Source organism: Lutzomyia longipalpis, chromosome 4 (genome assembly GCF_024334085.1).
Source record: "Lutzomyia longipalpis isolate SR_M1_2022 chromosome 4, ASM2433408v1".
Lineage (NCBI taxonomy): Eukaryota > Metazoa > Arthropoda > Insecta > Diptera > Psychodidae > Lutzomyia > Lutzomyia longipalpis.
Window position 1 is genome coordinate 5280472 of NC_074710.1, and position 16954 is coordinate 5297425.

The 16954-nt window shown below is 30.8% G+C and overlaps 1 protein-coding gene across 1 annotated transcript in view; it reads right to left on the reverse strand.

The window, feature by feature from the left end:
* The window catches only part of LOC129795816 (guanine nucleotide-binding protein G(s) subunit alpha), an 18303-nt gene continuing 1349 nt past the window's right edge, over positions 1 to 16954 (reverse strand). The window contains exons 2-10 of the mRNA XM_055837304.1: positions 10391 to 10775; positions 9682 to 9778; positions 6962 to 7082; positions 6722 to 6850; positions 5460 to 5639; positions 5180 to 5304; positions 3862 to 3935; positions 2983 to 3129; positions 1 to 1229 (exon numbers count right to left, since the gene is read on the reverse strand). Coding sequence (XP_055693279.1) covers positions 2983 to 3129; positions 3862 to 3935; positions 5180 to 5304; positions 5460 to 5639; positions 6722 to 6850; positions 6962 to 7082; positions 9682 to 9778; positions 10391 to 10775 — 1258 coding nt within the window. The 3' untranslated portion in view covers positions 1 to 1229. The remainder of the gene's footprint in view (positions 1230 to 2982; positions 3130 to 3861; positions 3936 to 5179; positions 5305 to 5459; positions 5640 to 6721; positions 6851 to 6961; positions 7083 to 9681; positions 9779 to 10390; positions 10776 to 16954) is intronic.

Consider the following 16954-nt stretch of genomic DNA (forward strand, 5'->3'; position numbering starts at 1 on the left):
TTTTCTTTTCAATTTTACTGTATTTGTTTTTTCTTCTTCTTCTTGTCCTACAGTTTCATTTAATCTTATTACTTTTTCCTCCTCTTTTTTTACATCCCAATTTATTTTACCTAATAAAAAATAAGTTAAACAATAAAATTAAATTATATAATTTGCCGTGTTAACACTGTTGACATTTCTTTTCTCTATCGCACTTCTTTCGCATCATTGATAAAAAGGAAAAAAAGATAAAACCAAAAAAGTCCTACAATTTTTTTTAATCTTTCATTTATACCCAAAATAACTTAAGTTGTTTCCTTTTTATTTTTTGCAAAATGACTATTTTTTTGTAAGTTGTGTGCTTTCTTTTTAAATTATATGATTACAATTTCCACGATTTTTTTCAATTTTTTTCACACTCACATTGGATTTTTTAAAAATCTCTTTGTGTTTAAGTTTCCTTTTTTTTAACGTTGAAGAACAGATTTTTTTTTTTAATTATAACAAATAATAATTTTGTATAATACGAATTTTGCGTTCCTCAGCAGTTTTCCCGTTATCATGCGCACTCTGACCGTTTTCATTTCCTTTCTATTATTTTTTTTTAAGTTTTAAATAATTTATTTGGTTTGCAATTGATTTTCCCTTCGTTCTATTTGACTTCTTTTTAGTTATCTTTTTTTTTAAACTTTTTTTTCTTAATAGTTTTTCTTTTGTTTCATTTACTTTTCTAAACTACAACTTCTCCATTCATTATATCCCTTAAGCTATTAAATTAATAAATTTAAAATGTGTATTTTATACCTTAATTGGCTAGTTTTTTTGTGTGTGTTTCAATGTGTGCTGGTGTATGTGATTTGATTTGGTGTCTCATCTTTTTTTTTGCAATGATTTCTTCTTCATCTTTTACAGTGAAAATGAATATATTTTTTAAATGTATTTTCCTTATTGTAGTTTTAGCTGTGATTTTTTCTTCGATTTTATTTTTTTTTCTTTTTTTTATCCTTTTTTTATCCTCCGAAGAATAATTCGTGATGGTGATTTGTTGGGGGAAAAATGTGTGAAACAAAAAAAAACAATAAAGTTCCTTTCACTGCATCTCCGTCACATTTATCCTCACCCAAGTTAGGAAGAAGAAACTTTTTTCCCTTACTTTCATTCTTTCTTCTTTTTTTTTAAATGAAAAGAAAACTATATAGACAGAATACAGAAGAATGGCGACGACAAAATAGTTCGCTTACTAATAAGATCTGCAATGGAAGTGATGGGTGGAAGAGAAGAGAGAAAAAAAATACATGTTAGTTGCGCGAGAAAAGTGTTTTCAAGAGCCAGCAAATATCGTGGATATTGAATTACATTGAATTTCTTCCGGCATTTTAAAACACCTAGTTAGAGAATGAAATTTCCTCTGGCATTGCCCATAGGGGCTGTTCACCCACAGGGAGAGTGAGAGAAAGGTGCAAAATAAAAATCAAATGCACCCTTGAGAATTCTGTGAGCAGACAGATCTTGTGATTCTCTTGGTAGACACTATGCGTCGTTTTCTCCGCAGAATTTAATCTTTATTCTTTTCTCTAAAGTTAGTGTTGTTTCTCATGTAAAACTATTTTTAAAGTTTCTGCATAAATACGCTGAATTTTTCTCAGTAAAACAATCTATTTTTTGAGGCTTATTTTCTAAAAAAAAATCTTCCATCAGTAACCAAACAGAGACAACAAAATTTCTGGAAAAGTTCTTGAATTTTTGAAGGTTAACCCTTTAACGTCCAACGTGAAACATAAAAACATTGAAACATGCGCTCTTTTATCGCGATTTTTATTCTATGAATTTTTTTAGAGGACTTTTCTCACTCAGAACGTCTTCTTTGACCCCTTATGCGTGAATTTGATGCATTTGTAACATGGAAAAACAATTACATTCATAAATAATTGAAAAAATAAAATGTTTCACGTTTGGGTCAGCGTATGACCCAAAAAACCTTAAAGGGTTAAGGTACACATCGAAAATACAAAAACTTTTCCAGAATTTTTGTTGTCTTTCCTGGACAGCAGAAGGAAGAAGTTTTTATTAAAAAAAAAAAGAAAAGCCTCAAACATAAATTATTTTACTGAAAAAAAATCAACATATTAATGCAGAAACTTTATAAATAGTTTATATATTTTTTGTATGTCCTTAAGGTGAAAATAGTGTCCCTTTTGGATATAAATTGTGCTCACCTTAGCACAACTTAGAACATTACAGTGCAGATTAGATACAATTGAATGTACATAAAGAATTTTTGAGTGCTAATATGGCATTTAAGTGTAAATTAGACACTTTTTGCAGGCCATTAAGACAGCCAAAGAAAAACCATTTAATTAATTAAAATAAAAAAAAATCTTTTCATTAATAAATTGTTTAATATTGAGTCCATGTAGACAAGGTATCTTAAAAATTTCAAAAATTTGTTGTTTCAACGATTTTAAGAATTTCTCGTAAGCAGAATACCACCCATTAATCAAGAAAAATTTTATTTTTCCACGATTTCTTTTTTTTCTAAATCTTACTCCTAATTTATGTGGCGTATGTTTATTCTGCCTTGCAAAGTTATTCTTCTGACATTGAGATGATTTTTTCTTTTTCGGTTGTATGTTGTAAAAAAAAAGCTCTAAAATACTTCAAAATCATCCCTTAATATTTTTGGACATTTTCCTTAAATAAATGATTTTTAATTATCTTTTCATTTAGAAAAGGTTTGAAAGAAGTATCCTTCAATAAAGACTGATGACAATAGCTGTCACCATTCCGGCTGAGAATCACAAGAAAAAAATGTAATTCTTTCACCTCCAGTTGATGCACCTAAGAATGAATTAAGACATCGACCGAAGTTGAAAAAAAACGTACATTTCTCCGCAAAGGATATTCATCCCTTTAAGACTTACACCTTTACATTCCCTCTCTCTCTCTCTCTCTATCTGTCAATGTGCCTCAGAAAAAAAAGATCTCATTTTTTTCCCACCTTACCTATAAAAGCTCATATTGCCGGAGGTGCATCCTTTGAATGATGTCTCTGCAATCGTTAAACACTCGCCGTATATTTTCCGTGTCGACAGCGCATGTGAAATGGGGATAGCAGTAGTGCTTTCCGTCGCCACTAGCAGTTGATATGCGCTACACAATATAATTTTTTTTTCGTTCCAAATGGAAGAGAAACGAGAAGAAACAAAAAAAAAGAAAGACATTTGTATCAATTAACCGTCACACGGCTTTTTCATACAATTTATCGTGATTGCAAAAGGATTTCCCCACCAACGAGTCATTCTGAATATTTCACATTCTCCGTAACTTTATGTATTGTATATAAGCAGCATAAGCATCAATTTTTCCCTAAACATTCTCAACACTTTTCATCCCCATTTCACCCATTTATCTTTACACCGTCTTTCCACAACTACAATCAACCACCACCACATTACCCAGTGAAAAGTGCATCAACATATTTCTCCTCAATTCATTTTCAAAAGCTTCCTCTCTTTCTGTGCAAAACTTTTCCCTTCCACTCCCAAACATCATGATGCTGAATTTTCATAAAAATTCGTGACTATGGCAACAATTATGTGAGAGAGGGAGCGAGAGGTCATCCTCATTACTCTCTCAATTCCCTTGAAATAGAATTTTTACCTACATTTTATGAAATTATACTATAAATGACAAAATAGAGCGGAAACAACCTCTACAGGATATATTGCATTTTCATATGTTACATATACCCATATGCAAAAATATTTCTCGTGAAATAACAATCCCTAGAGGGGATGAAAAACAAGGCACACATACACCCTCTCCCACGCATTCCCCCTTTATTGCATTAAACTATACGCAACATGAAGCAAATATGCTTACCAAAAATTCATCTCTGATGAAATATTTGGCTCTAATTACTTCTGGTTCGTCTCCGGGTTCAGCAATTGCATCGGCTAGAAGGTAACAAACAACAAAAATCATAGATAAAATGCAATAGATAAGCAATCAATAAAATATACAATGTCCATCACACCTCTCTTTATTTTATTTGTCCTACATTTGGGAATTTATACTATATATTTTTTTCCTCACAATTGTATACCAATTTGCCAACCCCTCTATATTTTGCTGCTTGTAATTTTCACACAACCATTGATGTTAGTATTTATTTACGTTTGAACCTTTTGATATTTTTCTTTTATTTTCATTAAATTTAACCTAAATGAATTCATAACGCATTACTTTTTTTTTCTTTACTCTGATAAAATTGTTCTTTTTCCGTTTCCGATTTATGCTAATTCGGTTAAATGATTTTATTACTGCACTGCAAGTTTGACAATTACCCAGCTGGCAGTGAACTTGAAATCTTTAACTATTTTTTTTGTCAAGTCAATACAACCAGAAAAATCTGAAGGATATCCTAAAAAAACGTTTTCTTTTTCTTTTAAAAAAAATGGAAAGAATATTTTTATTAGTCCGGCCGGGTACATTCTTTTTTAATTTTTAAATGGAGAGTAAAAAAAAATCTTATTTTTTTTTCACAAATCCTAAACGTGTGAGAGAGTTTGAAATCTATTATGTAAAAATTAATTTATTAAATGAAAATCTAGTATTTTTATACGATGTTAGAATTTTTTTACGGCAAGTATTTTACATTTGTCAAATTTTCCCCAGTTGGCAATTTTTTAAACGCTAATACTTTGTAAGATTGCATACAACCAGAAAAACAAAAAAAAAAAGGAAAAATAAATATAAAATATTATCCCGAAAAAGCTAAATCTTTTAATTTGGAGAAGATATTGCAAAGCGAAAAAAAAAACAGAACACAGCAAGATTTTCATTAGTCTATCGACCAGCCGGGTAAGAAATTTTCTACTTAATTGTTTCTTTTCTACACATCACGTATATAATAATTTTCAACTACCGGATGGTCAAAATAACTTAGATCGACCTTATGGACTTTAGAATAGTCATTAAATTGATCCTTAACATATTAAGACATGTTTTACTTTTATACGCCCTGTAAAATATTTCCACGTAATTTTTGTTTGACATTTACCCGGCTGACAAAGATTAGTACATATATTTTGAGCAGATATTTTTCTCCTACCACGTCTATAGATTTAGTATGTAGATAGATTTTACTCAAATTTCGCATATTATTAGAAAACAATAGAAAGAAAAATAATTTACTTACCCGGAGTTTGATATCTGGTAAACTCCGCAAAGTACTCTTGCAATTTACTTTTACCCGCTTTTATTTTTTCAGCTAGTAAATCTTGTTTATTTAAGAAAAGGATTACGGAAATTGTACGCAACCATCTGTAAAGAAAGAATAAAAGAGAAAAACGCAGGACATGGAATGAATGTTTCAATTAAAAACTCCCCACTAAACGTTGAATGTTAATGGAAGTAAAATAAAAAAAAAAAATTCCCGCCCTGACCCTTTTTTTTTCTTTAAAACAAACATGCTTTACCTATTATTCCAAATACTCTTAAATAGTTCAAGGGATTCCCTCAAACGATTCTGTGTTGGATCTTCACGCAGCACCATGTTGTAGCTAGAGCAGGCTGTCACGAAAATAATTGCAGTTACATCATTGAAGCACTGAATCCACTTGCGCCTCTCATCCCTCTGACCACCGACATCGAACATACTATTTAGGGAGGAAGACACCGCAAATGGGGATGCATAGGGTGGGTGCATTGAGGTGCATTAATGGGAAAAGGAATTTTTTTCACCCCACAAACGTAGTAAAAGTGTAGCAGGAGGAGTTTGAGGTACCACATAACAGATGAGATTTTGTTGGTGTTGTTGTAATTCCAAAGTGATGCATCGTAGAGGAAAATCAAGAGAGAGAGGGAGCAAAAAAAATAGGAAAATCCATTAGAAATTTCCGGTTAATTCCAAAAATATCAATCATCTTTAAAATTTAATTATATATTTTAACTAAACGTTACTGTATCGTTAATGGAAAAGTACCACAGTAAGGTACTTTGTTGTGTTATTGGATTGTAGATATTATAAGAGCGAAGAACAATATGGTATTGGTATGAAAAATTTATAAATTCAAAGGATTGAATTGAAGAAAAAAAAAGTTGGATCGATTGGTTCAAACCTAGGCTTGAACCAATGGTGTTATGGTTGGTAGTACGATGTTTTACCAATTGTACTACTTGGCTCAATAAAATGAAGAAAGAATTAAATATAAATTCGATATCAAACTATTTTTCTATCAGACTACTTTGATGATGGTTTTAAATAAACCGAAACGTCGTTGAAAGCGTTAAGACGTGCGTTTTAATTGACTGTATCCGATCAAAAAAAACCATCAACTTTAAACAGTCATTAAATTCTTCAATCAGAAGTATTCTCGGAACTTTATTAGACTTCAATCAGTCTATTTTCCATTCAGAAAAACTAAAAACTTCTCACAAAGAAATCTTATTTATCATGAGAATACATTTCTCAAATCTCTTCAATTCTCCAGGAAAGCTTTCAGAAATATCCCTACAATCCGACTTTTCTAATACGGAAATAAGAAAGCTGTTTTCTCATTCTACGAATAATGTAAAAGACTTTTTTTTGAAGAATTTATCATGTTCTTCAGAGAAATTCTGAGAAATATTTTCCATTCAACACGTCAAAAAATTGAATTAAATTTGTAAAAGCATTTCCGCAATTTAGTTTGCATTTTTTAAAGGGAATAAATTTTATATATAAAAGTATTGTACTTACTGGAAATTGACCTTATCAACTTGAAATCGTGTCTCAAAAATTCCAGAAGTAAGGACACGACACCGCAAAATATCCTGCTCAGTTGGGCTATAATTCGGCTGTTTTATTACACTTACACGATCAAGAAAACTATTTTTGTTCACAAAGAGAGAGGGAGAAAAAAAAGAAAAATTAAGATTTTGAGAGAGATTAAACAAAAAAAAACAAATATTATAAATAAATGGTTAAAAAGTAAATTACTATTGAGCGCAATCGATTAGCTGATATTCATTCGAACGTTCGAATGTTTGTTGAACACCACGGTCATTCCAGAGATGCTCTGTATGCTCATAAAATTCCGATGGATAGTTGAAATCCGGATCTGAAAAAATTGCAATACTCTATATCGTATTTTCCAACATTTTCTTTTCACCGTTTTTTTTTTTTTTTTTGCTTTAATCTGACATCCTGCATTTCACAATTTTCACAGACAAAATGAGAATACAAAATAAAGAGAAATTGTGCGATGCAAGAGCAGAAAAAATGGAGAATTTTATACAAAACAATCTAAACTAAAATGGTTAAATACTTGTATATTGCAACAATAACTTTGCTAAATGTGTAGAACTTTTCACTTTATTCATCGGGAACAGCATCAAAATGTGACGGTTTTTTATACTAAAAAAAAACCACAGAAAACGCCAACAGAATATTTATAATGAAGTTTTCCGTAAAACCACAATAATGGCACTTTTAATTAGTTTACATTTCTGTATCATGAATATCAAAGAGTGGAATGGTTTATGAACTTTGTTAGGATATTGACAACATTTTAATTTAAATAAAAAGGATTGAAAATTTAATTAAAATTGTGCATTAAATGCATCAATTTAACTTTGTTTATTTTTTTTTTTTTGATTTTCAGTTAACAATTTGCCGAATCATCTTTAATGATTAATGATTCTTTCAAAGACAAAATAATCATTTGTATTTTGATAATTTCTTCCTTCACAAATTGTCTCTTATTGTAAAGATTGGATTATCAAAGTTATTTTTAGTATAAAATCAACTTGCATTATCTCTATTTTTTATTGAAGTTGCAGAGATATTGAGTTTAATCTGATAAACCAATGTTCTAAGAGAAAAAAAAACAAAAAATTAAAAGGAAACAGAATGTTTGTAACTCCTTCAACTCATATTACAATGCTCTTGTGTAGAATATAAGAAAATAAAAAAAATCAAATAAATAAAAGCTCAATATTTCCTTTTATTTATCATAGACTTTTTATGAAAAGCAGATCAACAGGTAAAAGAAAAATTCTCACATTTTAGCAAAATATATAAATATGTGAATTTCATTGAGATATCATAAATTGCATGTAACATGTTAATATCAACTTTATGTTACTTTCTCAGATGTGAACTCTCTGGCATGTATCGTGGGAGTGTGAGCGAGAAAAGATTGAAATACTTTTTCTTGGAATAAAGTAATTTTCTCATGCCCCAAACCGCCCCCACGGCTTGGATGCAAAAATGACTGAGAGAGCTTTGAGAAACGTATAAAATATAGTCATTTTTTTTTTAAATGTTGGTTCTCTTTTTGAAAATAAAATAATATTTTAATTTATCTTCTTTCTATTTGATCAATAAAATATTTTATTCAATAAAAAATGATTTCAGCAGAAACTGGTATATGGAAGTTTTTAATTATTATATTGATTTAATATTGGCTGGAAAGAATTTCTATAGGTGATTTCTTTTTAAAAATTCTCCCAGACATAGGGTGTCTCACAAAATGCGTAGAATACAATTTATATATAAAATAGCTTTTTTTTTTAAATAAAGTTTTGTATGATTCTTATCAAAATTTGCATCATAACAATCAGCAAAAGGAGGTTATTTAATTTCTTTTGCATCGTAACTATACACAAAAGTAAATTCTTGTAATCTTGAAAATATTGCAACATCAAACTTGGAAAAAAAAAATTTTATTAACTTTTATTTTTATGATCGATTCTGTCAAAAATCTTTTCATTTTCTGATCAAAAATTGTGGTAAGATTTTGACAGTTTCTAATGTTATGCACGTCATGCAATGAAAAATAAAAGATTTTTCCCTTTTCATCACGTCGACAAAATATTAAACAAATTTTGTCTGAATTATATGCTCGATATGCTCTAAAAAAGACAAAATTGTTACAGATTTTGTAGGCCTAATGAAAAGGGAATAAAACCTTCGAAATGTCGTATATGAAATTGTTTTGAAAAACTCGTACAAGTCGTCTACCTTATACCCTCAAATACCATTGAAAATTCAATCTAACCGACTATTAAAGAAATGATTTTACATATTTTACAGTCTTTCAGAAAAAATATTAAATACTGTAAAAGTAAAAATACCTTTTGAAATTAAATTAAAAAACAAACTGTCAAAATCTTGCATTTTTTAAAAAACAACAAAATTGAAGATTTATTACGAAATCGGTCCCTAATTTTTTTAGAGATATTTTCTCTTTTCTCTCAAATCTATAAATAAAAATATTTAAATCCTAGATTATAAAGTAAAAGAATCGCCTTTTCTGAGGCACCCACTTATTTAATTTACTTCGCAAACGTACACACTATCGCGATGATATTATCAGTATATTGAAGGTAAAGGAAAGAAAAAAAAGTGATTCTCTGAGGCTCACATATTCCTTTCATGAAAGATAGAGAAAAGGGAATCAGTTCCATTTGTATCATCGTATAAAAGTAGCAAAAAGTCTGCAATTTCCTTTGCTGTCGATCTCTCTCAACTCAAAGGGGGGCGATATAATACCATGTTACATTCACTTTATTGATACCTATTTGCCGTGCACATAACACCCACCAAATGGTTTTTTTTGTTTCATTTCTTGCACAAAAAAAAAGCAACAAAAGGTGGGAATTTTGTGTAAAATGATTATTTTATTCTAGACTATAAAATAAATTGGATAAATTTACTTGATGCCACATCCTGAATATAATCAACCCTTGCTTGATTCTCGGGCTTCTCTAATTGAATTGGCGGATTTAGTGTGCTCATCGCCCCGGTTATCGTCTATCAATGGTCACCGCATTTTGTGAATTGAATTTTGTTGTCACAGCATCCAAGGTTGATGCATAAAATGGGAATTTAAAAGAGAAAAAAAAGATTTTTTGGTTGTGACAGTAGATGACTGGAAAAGCCTCTCATGAGATTTACAATGCCAGACATAATATGAAAATGCAGCCAATTTTAAGGAGCTTTCACTGCGAAATTAATGCATTTTACGCATAGTCCTTTATGGTACTTAAAATATTAATACAACTGTGCGTTGAATGAATCATTCTAAAATAATTATTCAACTGATTCCCTGAAATCCTTTCAAACAATATATACCATTGACCATTCAACATGTTGCGGTTGATATCATACTGTGAGAGGGAGAAACATTACCCTTCGTGAATATGCAAGTTTAATTTAAATTTACATTATTCTCCTCTCTGAATGTCTGTGAATCTACAATTGGATAGTATTAATTTATTCAAGAAGTTCCTTTAATATCTAAATAACCTTTCGAAAGATTTAAATTTTTCTGGCTGCATTTTTATATTTATTCTGGATGTCAAAAAATTCTTTAAGAATTTATAATAAAGAGAAAGAGGAAAAAAAATCATTCTGTAGACTCACCAAAATGGCATCACGAATATTCTTTTTGATATCCTCAATCTTTTGCTTCCGCTCACGATCGGAAAAGCCATTGGCGTCATGTAGAATTCGCATTTGCTTCACAATAGTCGATTTACCGGACTCACCGGCGCCCAGGAGTAGGAGTCTATGTGTCGCCCTATACACCTGTTTATCCTTTTGCAGTTGCTTCGTGATGGCATCACTTCGTCTCTTTTGACTCTTTGAATCTTCAGAGCCACTGGCATCTGTTTGCTTACTCCCCGCCGACCCGAAGCAGCCCATAGTCGTCCAGGAAGTCCACCAGCAAGAGGCCTCGTCTTCCGGTGATCTCTCGGGAGACGTTTCGCCACCACCGCCTCCTCTTGTCTCACCGTTATGAGCCAGCCTATATGCAATTCAAGTTTTTCTTTATTTATAATTAAAATTTTGTATTCCTTCTGACAAATTTGCCCTTCGAGCAATTCTCTCCATCTCCTCACACATGCTCACAGTATTTGGTCTTCCCTTTTTGCACAATTTTCTCAAACGGAAGTGGACATGCAAGCAATGAATCAACAGATGACGATAGAACGGAAGTTAATTCCACTACCGGGATAAAAGAGGTGTGTTTGTGTGTAAAATAAAGTGGTTTAAAATAGAAAAATGTCGCAAAGTGAGGAGATGAGATAATTTTTATCTCGTCCTTATGTGAAAATTGACACAATCTCCACCACATTATCCCACCGCATAACTCTCTCTTATTCTCTCTCATCAGTACCATCATAAAGTGATTCCCATTTGTGCAATAAATTAATTCTCACATATTTTCCAATCTAATTTTTGCTGCACTTGTAGTTTTTTTTTTTTTTTTTTTTTATTATCAGAGCTGGTTAAAAGTGGATTCCTTAATTAGGGATTTTCATATAACATGCAAACTGTATTAGATTAATAAAGGAGCATATTCCCATTTATTTGTGTCATAACACCATAAAATTCGAAGAAAATAAACAGAAGGAAAATAGAAGCGAAATACTTTCTTTTTTTTTCTATAGATTTTTAGAAAAAAATCAACAAAGATTTATAAAAAAAAATATAAACCATTTTCATTTTCCCAGGAAAAAAACTATAATGAAAATAATCAAAAAGGTACATAATATTAAGTTTTATGCACAAAACAACGGAAATTAATTAAAGAACTACAAATTCGTGGTTTATGCTGCATTTTTAGAGAAATATTTCTCGAATTATTCTAGTTGGTTCAACTGAAAAAAAAAATGCGAAATCTCTTCAGTTTTTAAATAATCTTTTATAACCTCTACAAGACTGTTTAATGAGATTCTTTGATAAAAAAAGAACACACAAAAATGAACAGACTCCTTAAACAAAGGAGTTTAGTCGTCGGTAGATTGAAAAATTTCTCATTCCAGAAGCAATTGGAACACGGATGGTATTGTAGAGGATAAAAAAATGATTAGAAATCACCAAAGAATCTTCTCATTTTCCACCAGAATTAGCTGGGAAGTCAGCAAAGGTTTTCCCAAAAATAAATAAAATGACGTCACTTTTGTGCTTTTTGTCTCAATTTACGAAGCATAAAAATAAAGTTAATACAATAGTGACGTCACTTTTTTTTTCATTTTACGACAAATCTTTGCTGATTTCCCAGTTGATCCAAGTGGAAAATGGAAAATCTTTATGATGATTTCTTATTCTTTTGTGATCCCTCTGCAAGATTAACCGTGTCTAAATGTCATCTGAAGTTTCAACATGTCAATGAATTAACTCCTTTGCGTATGAAGTTCTTTCGAATATCAATGATTAAAATCCTTTTATTGAAAAAAAAAATGTAGATTCTAACCAAAAAAAAATCTATATTCCCTGTGACGTTAATCTTCTTAGACAAATTTAATATTTTTACGTTTGATTCCATTAAATATTGATTTTATAAATTTAATCTTTAATTTAAAGATAAATTCCAATTTTGGTTTAATTAAAAAAAAATTATTTAGTGAAAAAGACTTTAAACGAAAGCTATTAAATTCAATTAATAATTAAGACTTTTCATAAAGGAAATTTCTTCAAAGGTAGAAGAAATAAAAGGAGTCTATGTATTTCGCGGAAACTTAATTTCCTCAACAATATTGACGCAAATTCCGAGAATTCAAGTCGAGTGCAATACTAAAAGCTATTGCTTTATGCCAAGACAACGAGGAACCTATTTCTGGGTTTAATAAACTAGATTTTCTTTCGATCTTTTAAATTTATTTTTATTCTGTATCATATGATTTTTTTTTCAAACAGTTTTTTCAAGTCTCTTGAACTCGCCTATATGTAGGTACTTTTTGATTTAAATTTAATTTTCAATCAAAATACAATTTTAGCATAAAATAAAAACCAAAAGCTATGAACTTTGATTTGCAAATAGTAATAAAAATCCCCACACAGGGTTATTCAGTTCGCAATGATTAATGCATTTCTATCACAATTATATCCCCAGCATTACAATCAGTGCTATCATATGTTCTCTACTTTATCGCAAAGCTCTTTCTCCCCCCACGCTCTCTCTCACTGTGTCTCTCTTATACTACCTTTCGATAATTCCATTGTGGATGTGTTGCTTATATGATAATTACTCGGATTCCCGACTTTTTTCACACGGCTATCGATTTGACAGCACACTCTTTTTTTTTTTTTGCTATCTGACTGTTCATGCTGCTGAAATCTCCCATCCACCTCACTCATACAGTCGACTCAATAATAATAATAATAATATACACAATTCGGTGTCACAAGAGTGCTTCAGACACGGCGCGCGAGAATAGTGGGTGACCAGACATTTTTTTCTGGCTGCACAGGATTGCGCAAAAAAATTCTCAATATAATGTACCACTTTGAAAACTTTTTTTTTATGTTCTTCCCCATACAACGACGTTATTGTACAAAAGCTCTCTCAGAGAACACAGAAAAAAAAGAGGAAAATTAAATGGAAACTTTGTGAAAATGCATAAATGGACTATTTTAATTGATATTAAATCCAAAACATGGAATGTATGTGATGTGGTTTGGATTGTATAAAATTGCATTTCACCAGGACTATGCGAAACTTAATTTAGCCAACAGGAAACTTTGCCACAACTTTTCATCATTTTGAGACGCGAGAGTTTTGGAAAATTTAATTATTACACTCAGCAATGACACAAAAAAGGTTCATTTTAAGTGATATCCTTTCAGTTGAGGCAAATTTTTTTTTCCTCGAAAATCAAACATATTTTATTAAAAAAAAAAAAAGAAAAACATCGATGTACATGTAGGAAAATATTTAAATTAATTTTATTACATTTTCCAAGAATTAAGGACAGAGTCTATCAACAACCATCCTCTCTATCTGCAATCACCACCCGTTTTATTTGTTTTTCTGTAACTGCATTGTATCGAAATCAATTAGGAATAGTTAATAGAAGAAATTACATGCATTCCTATAATAAGAACGTTTGTGTAGGGGAGGACGGGGTAATTTGGCCACTTTGGCGGTTTTTGAGATATATCAAGCAAGTTTGGTAGTATGAAGAAAACCAAATAGCTCTATTTTGTAGGAAATTTTCCGGCCTACAACTTCCCCATATAACACTTTTCTCTATCTCGATGAGAAATGGGTGAATTTTCCATTTTCCTGGACCCTTAGCTTAGTGTCCAAATTACCCCGAGCACGGGTAATTTGGACACTTTGGTGCACAAATTATTAAACATGAAAATTTTTGGACAATAAAAAAATTTTATTTTTTCGATTATTTTTTTGGAAGATAGGATATTTATCTAAGATTCATTTCCAGTAATTTGCCAGATAAAAATATTTAACAGAGCCTCAAACTTTAACATTTTCTGAACCATAAACGAGCATGAACTTAAAAAGGCCATTTTTCAAATTATCCTAAATTTCTTTTTCTAGCTAAAATTTTTCATCCTATTTTGCTTATAATCTTTAAGAAACCATTAAAAGGCACAACCACAATGAATATCTTGAACGTGCGTCGGAAAATAGTGCCGGAAAAACTCAAGTGGCCAAATTACCCCACTCCAATTTTCCGGATAAAACCATTTCCACAGGAAAATCTGTTTGAGATATCGGAAAATGGATGTCACTATCGTGTTTATGATGGATCAATGACCCTTAATGGCTTAAAAGTTAATTTTTAAGTGTTAAAAATTTTTCGAAAATGACGAATTTTCAAAATGCCAAAAGCACTTGAAAATGTGAAAAAAATGATTTTTCTTAAACAAAAGAAAATCCAATGATCGGATTTTCCTCAAACTTGGTACGATTGATTATCTCTATGGGGAGTATAAACTGTGGAGAAATGGATTTTCTAGCATTTACCATACTTTAGATATTCCCATTAATGACTTTGCCAAAGTGGTCAAATTACCCCGTCTTCCCCTACTCTATTTGAATTTTATTTTCTGACAAACATTTTTCCCTTTTTTTTGCTTTGTAATTATAGAGAAAGGACAAAAAAAATACCTTGTTTGCCTAAAGTGTTACTTGTGAATCAGAGATATTGAGATAAGGACCTCTGTGTTTAACCACTTTACCACAAAAAGGTACTTATTAATCACTTTCAGAATTTAATTTTTTTAAGAAGAAGAAATCTTTAATATAATTTTAAAATTTTTACTTACGATAAGAAAATTAAGGAATTGAATTGAGAGAGAAAAAATCAAAAATTCCCTTTTTAAAACTCCCAAAAAATTTGTACCAAAGAGGTAAATTGTTTTCCCAACTATATGGCACAGACAGACACAATGTGAATAGGAGGTTGACCAACTGCAGACTGATAAACTGAAAATGATAACACTTGTCACTCCATCGCGCATCTCTCTTCCATGCGAAAAGGGAAGTAAACACATATATATATATGTAAATTGTACATGTGCATAGCAGTTAAACTGTAAAACGCATCCCTTTCCCATATATAGAATAAACAGGCAGCAAATTGTAAGGGGTTGATTGGGGGTTGAGTGTGTGGGCAGTAAATAACTCAATATAGCCGATTGAAAATTTCGTTATTCAACATATATTTTCCTCCGTTAGCATCATTGCTATTCCATGTGAGAAAATTACATTCGTTGTACGAATCAACAATTTATTTATTTTTTGCATTTTCCCACAAGTGGGATAACAATACTTTGACCACATAGACTTACTTTTTATAATATTAATATAATATTTTTAATAAGACATTTTATTTTATTTTTAGAAATTTGGGACACTTTGTCCTTTCAGGAGCATTAACCTATGTATGGTGCATCAATTAGAATTAACACGGGAGCTTTCTAGAGAAAAAAATGTTGCGAAGGGATGGAGAATAATGAGATCAAATAGTATGGACAAAATTGTCCTAATTATCTCACATTAAATCACCTTCTGAAGAAATTCTTAATCATTTCCTTCCGAAGTAGTTGGGATCTTTCGTGTTATGAAACGTGAGGGCATTTTTATAGATGATAGTGTATTGTTTTCTTTAATCCAAATAATTAAGTATTATTAATTATTAATTAATTATTATTATTATTAATTTTATTAATTATTAGAGCACATTCCAAGAAAATAAAATGAACAAGATTTAAAAAAGATCAATTTTGATGATATTTTTTGCAAAATTTAAAGTAGAAAAAAACGCACAAAGTTTTTTAACTGACTGCTCAAGTTATATCCTGTATAAATTGTCTGAAGCAATCAATGTATTGAGTAAAATGTTATTAATTAAAGTTCATTCGAAAGTATCCATACAAAAATGATTTGATAGGTTTGATTGAACTATAAGGAAAAAAAAGGGGAAAAATGTTCAACCAAAAACCCAAAAAGGACTAAGAATGAAAAGAGAAGGATGTACAAAACAAATTTATTCATAAAGTTTGTGTTTTGAATTGTCAAAATTCTGGAAAAATTGAACAAGAATTCATATGAAATCTTACAAAAGAACTAGAGGTCGATTCTGTCAAAAATCTTTTCCCAATTCTGTATTTGAACCAGTGATCTTTTGAACACAAGCCGTGTGCTCTAACCATTGCACCATAAACCTTTAAGTACAAATCTTGTTGCATACAAAAAAAATCATTTTAAATACCACGAAAACACGAGAAAATCAGTAAAAAAATCGTGTTATAGAGCAATAGTTAAATACAAAAAGGTAGGTAAACTAATGAGTAGACATTGTGCACCCTTTACAAGCTGCTGCGGCAATAAAGGGCGTGGGAATTTTGCAAAATGCATCTCTATTGAAAATATCCCAGTTTAATCGTGATGGGGAAATTACAAGGAATTAATTAGTTTCTCACGCTGTGCGTCCTTTTGTCGCCTAGAGAGGAAACAAATCAGCTTGTTTAATATATAAGCCCCAATGTTGAATTCATTTTCATGGAAACAGAATAACCCAATTCAACGGGGAGAAAAGGGAATCACTCCCAAATGTGTCGGTGCACCTGTGTTTGTAGTGGGTGTGGGTGGTTACTGCGACTGGGAATTCATCATTTTGCCCTGTACCTGTGTGCCTGAAGTGGAGGAGAGTCTGTGTGTGAGAAAGTTGA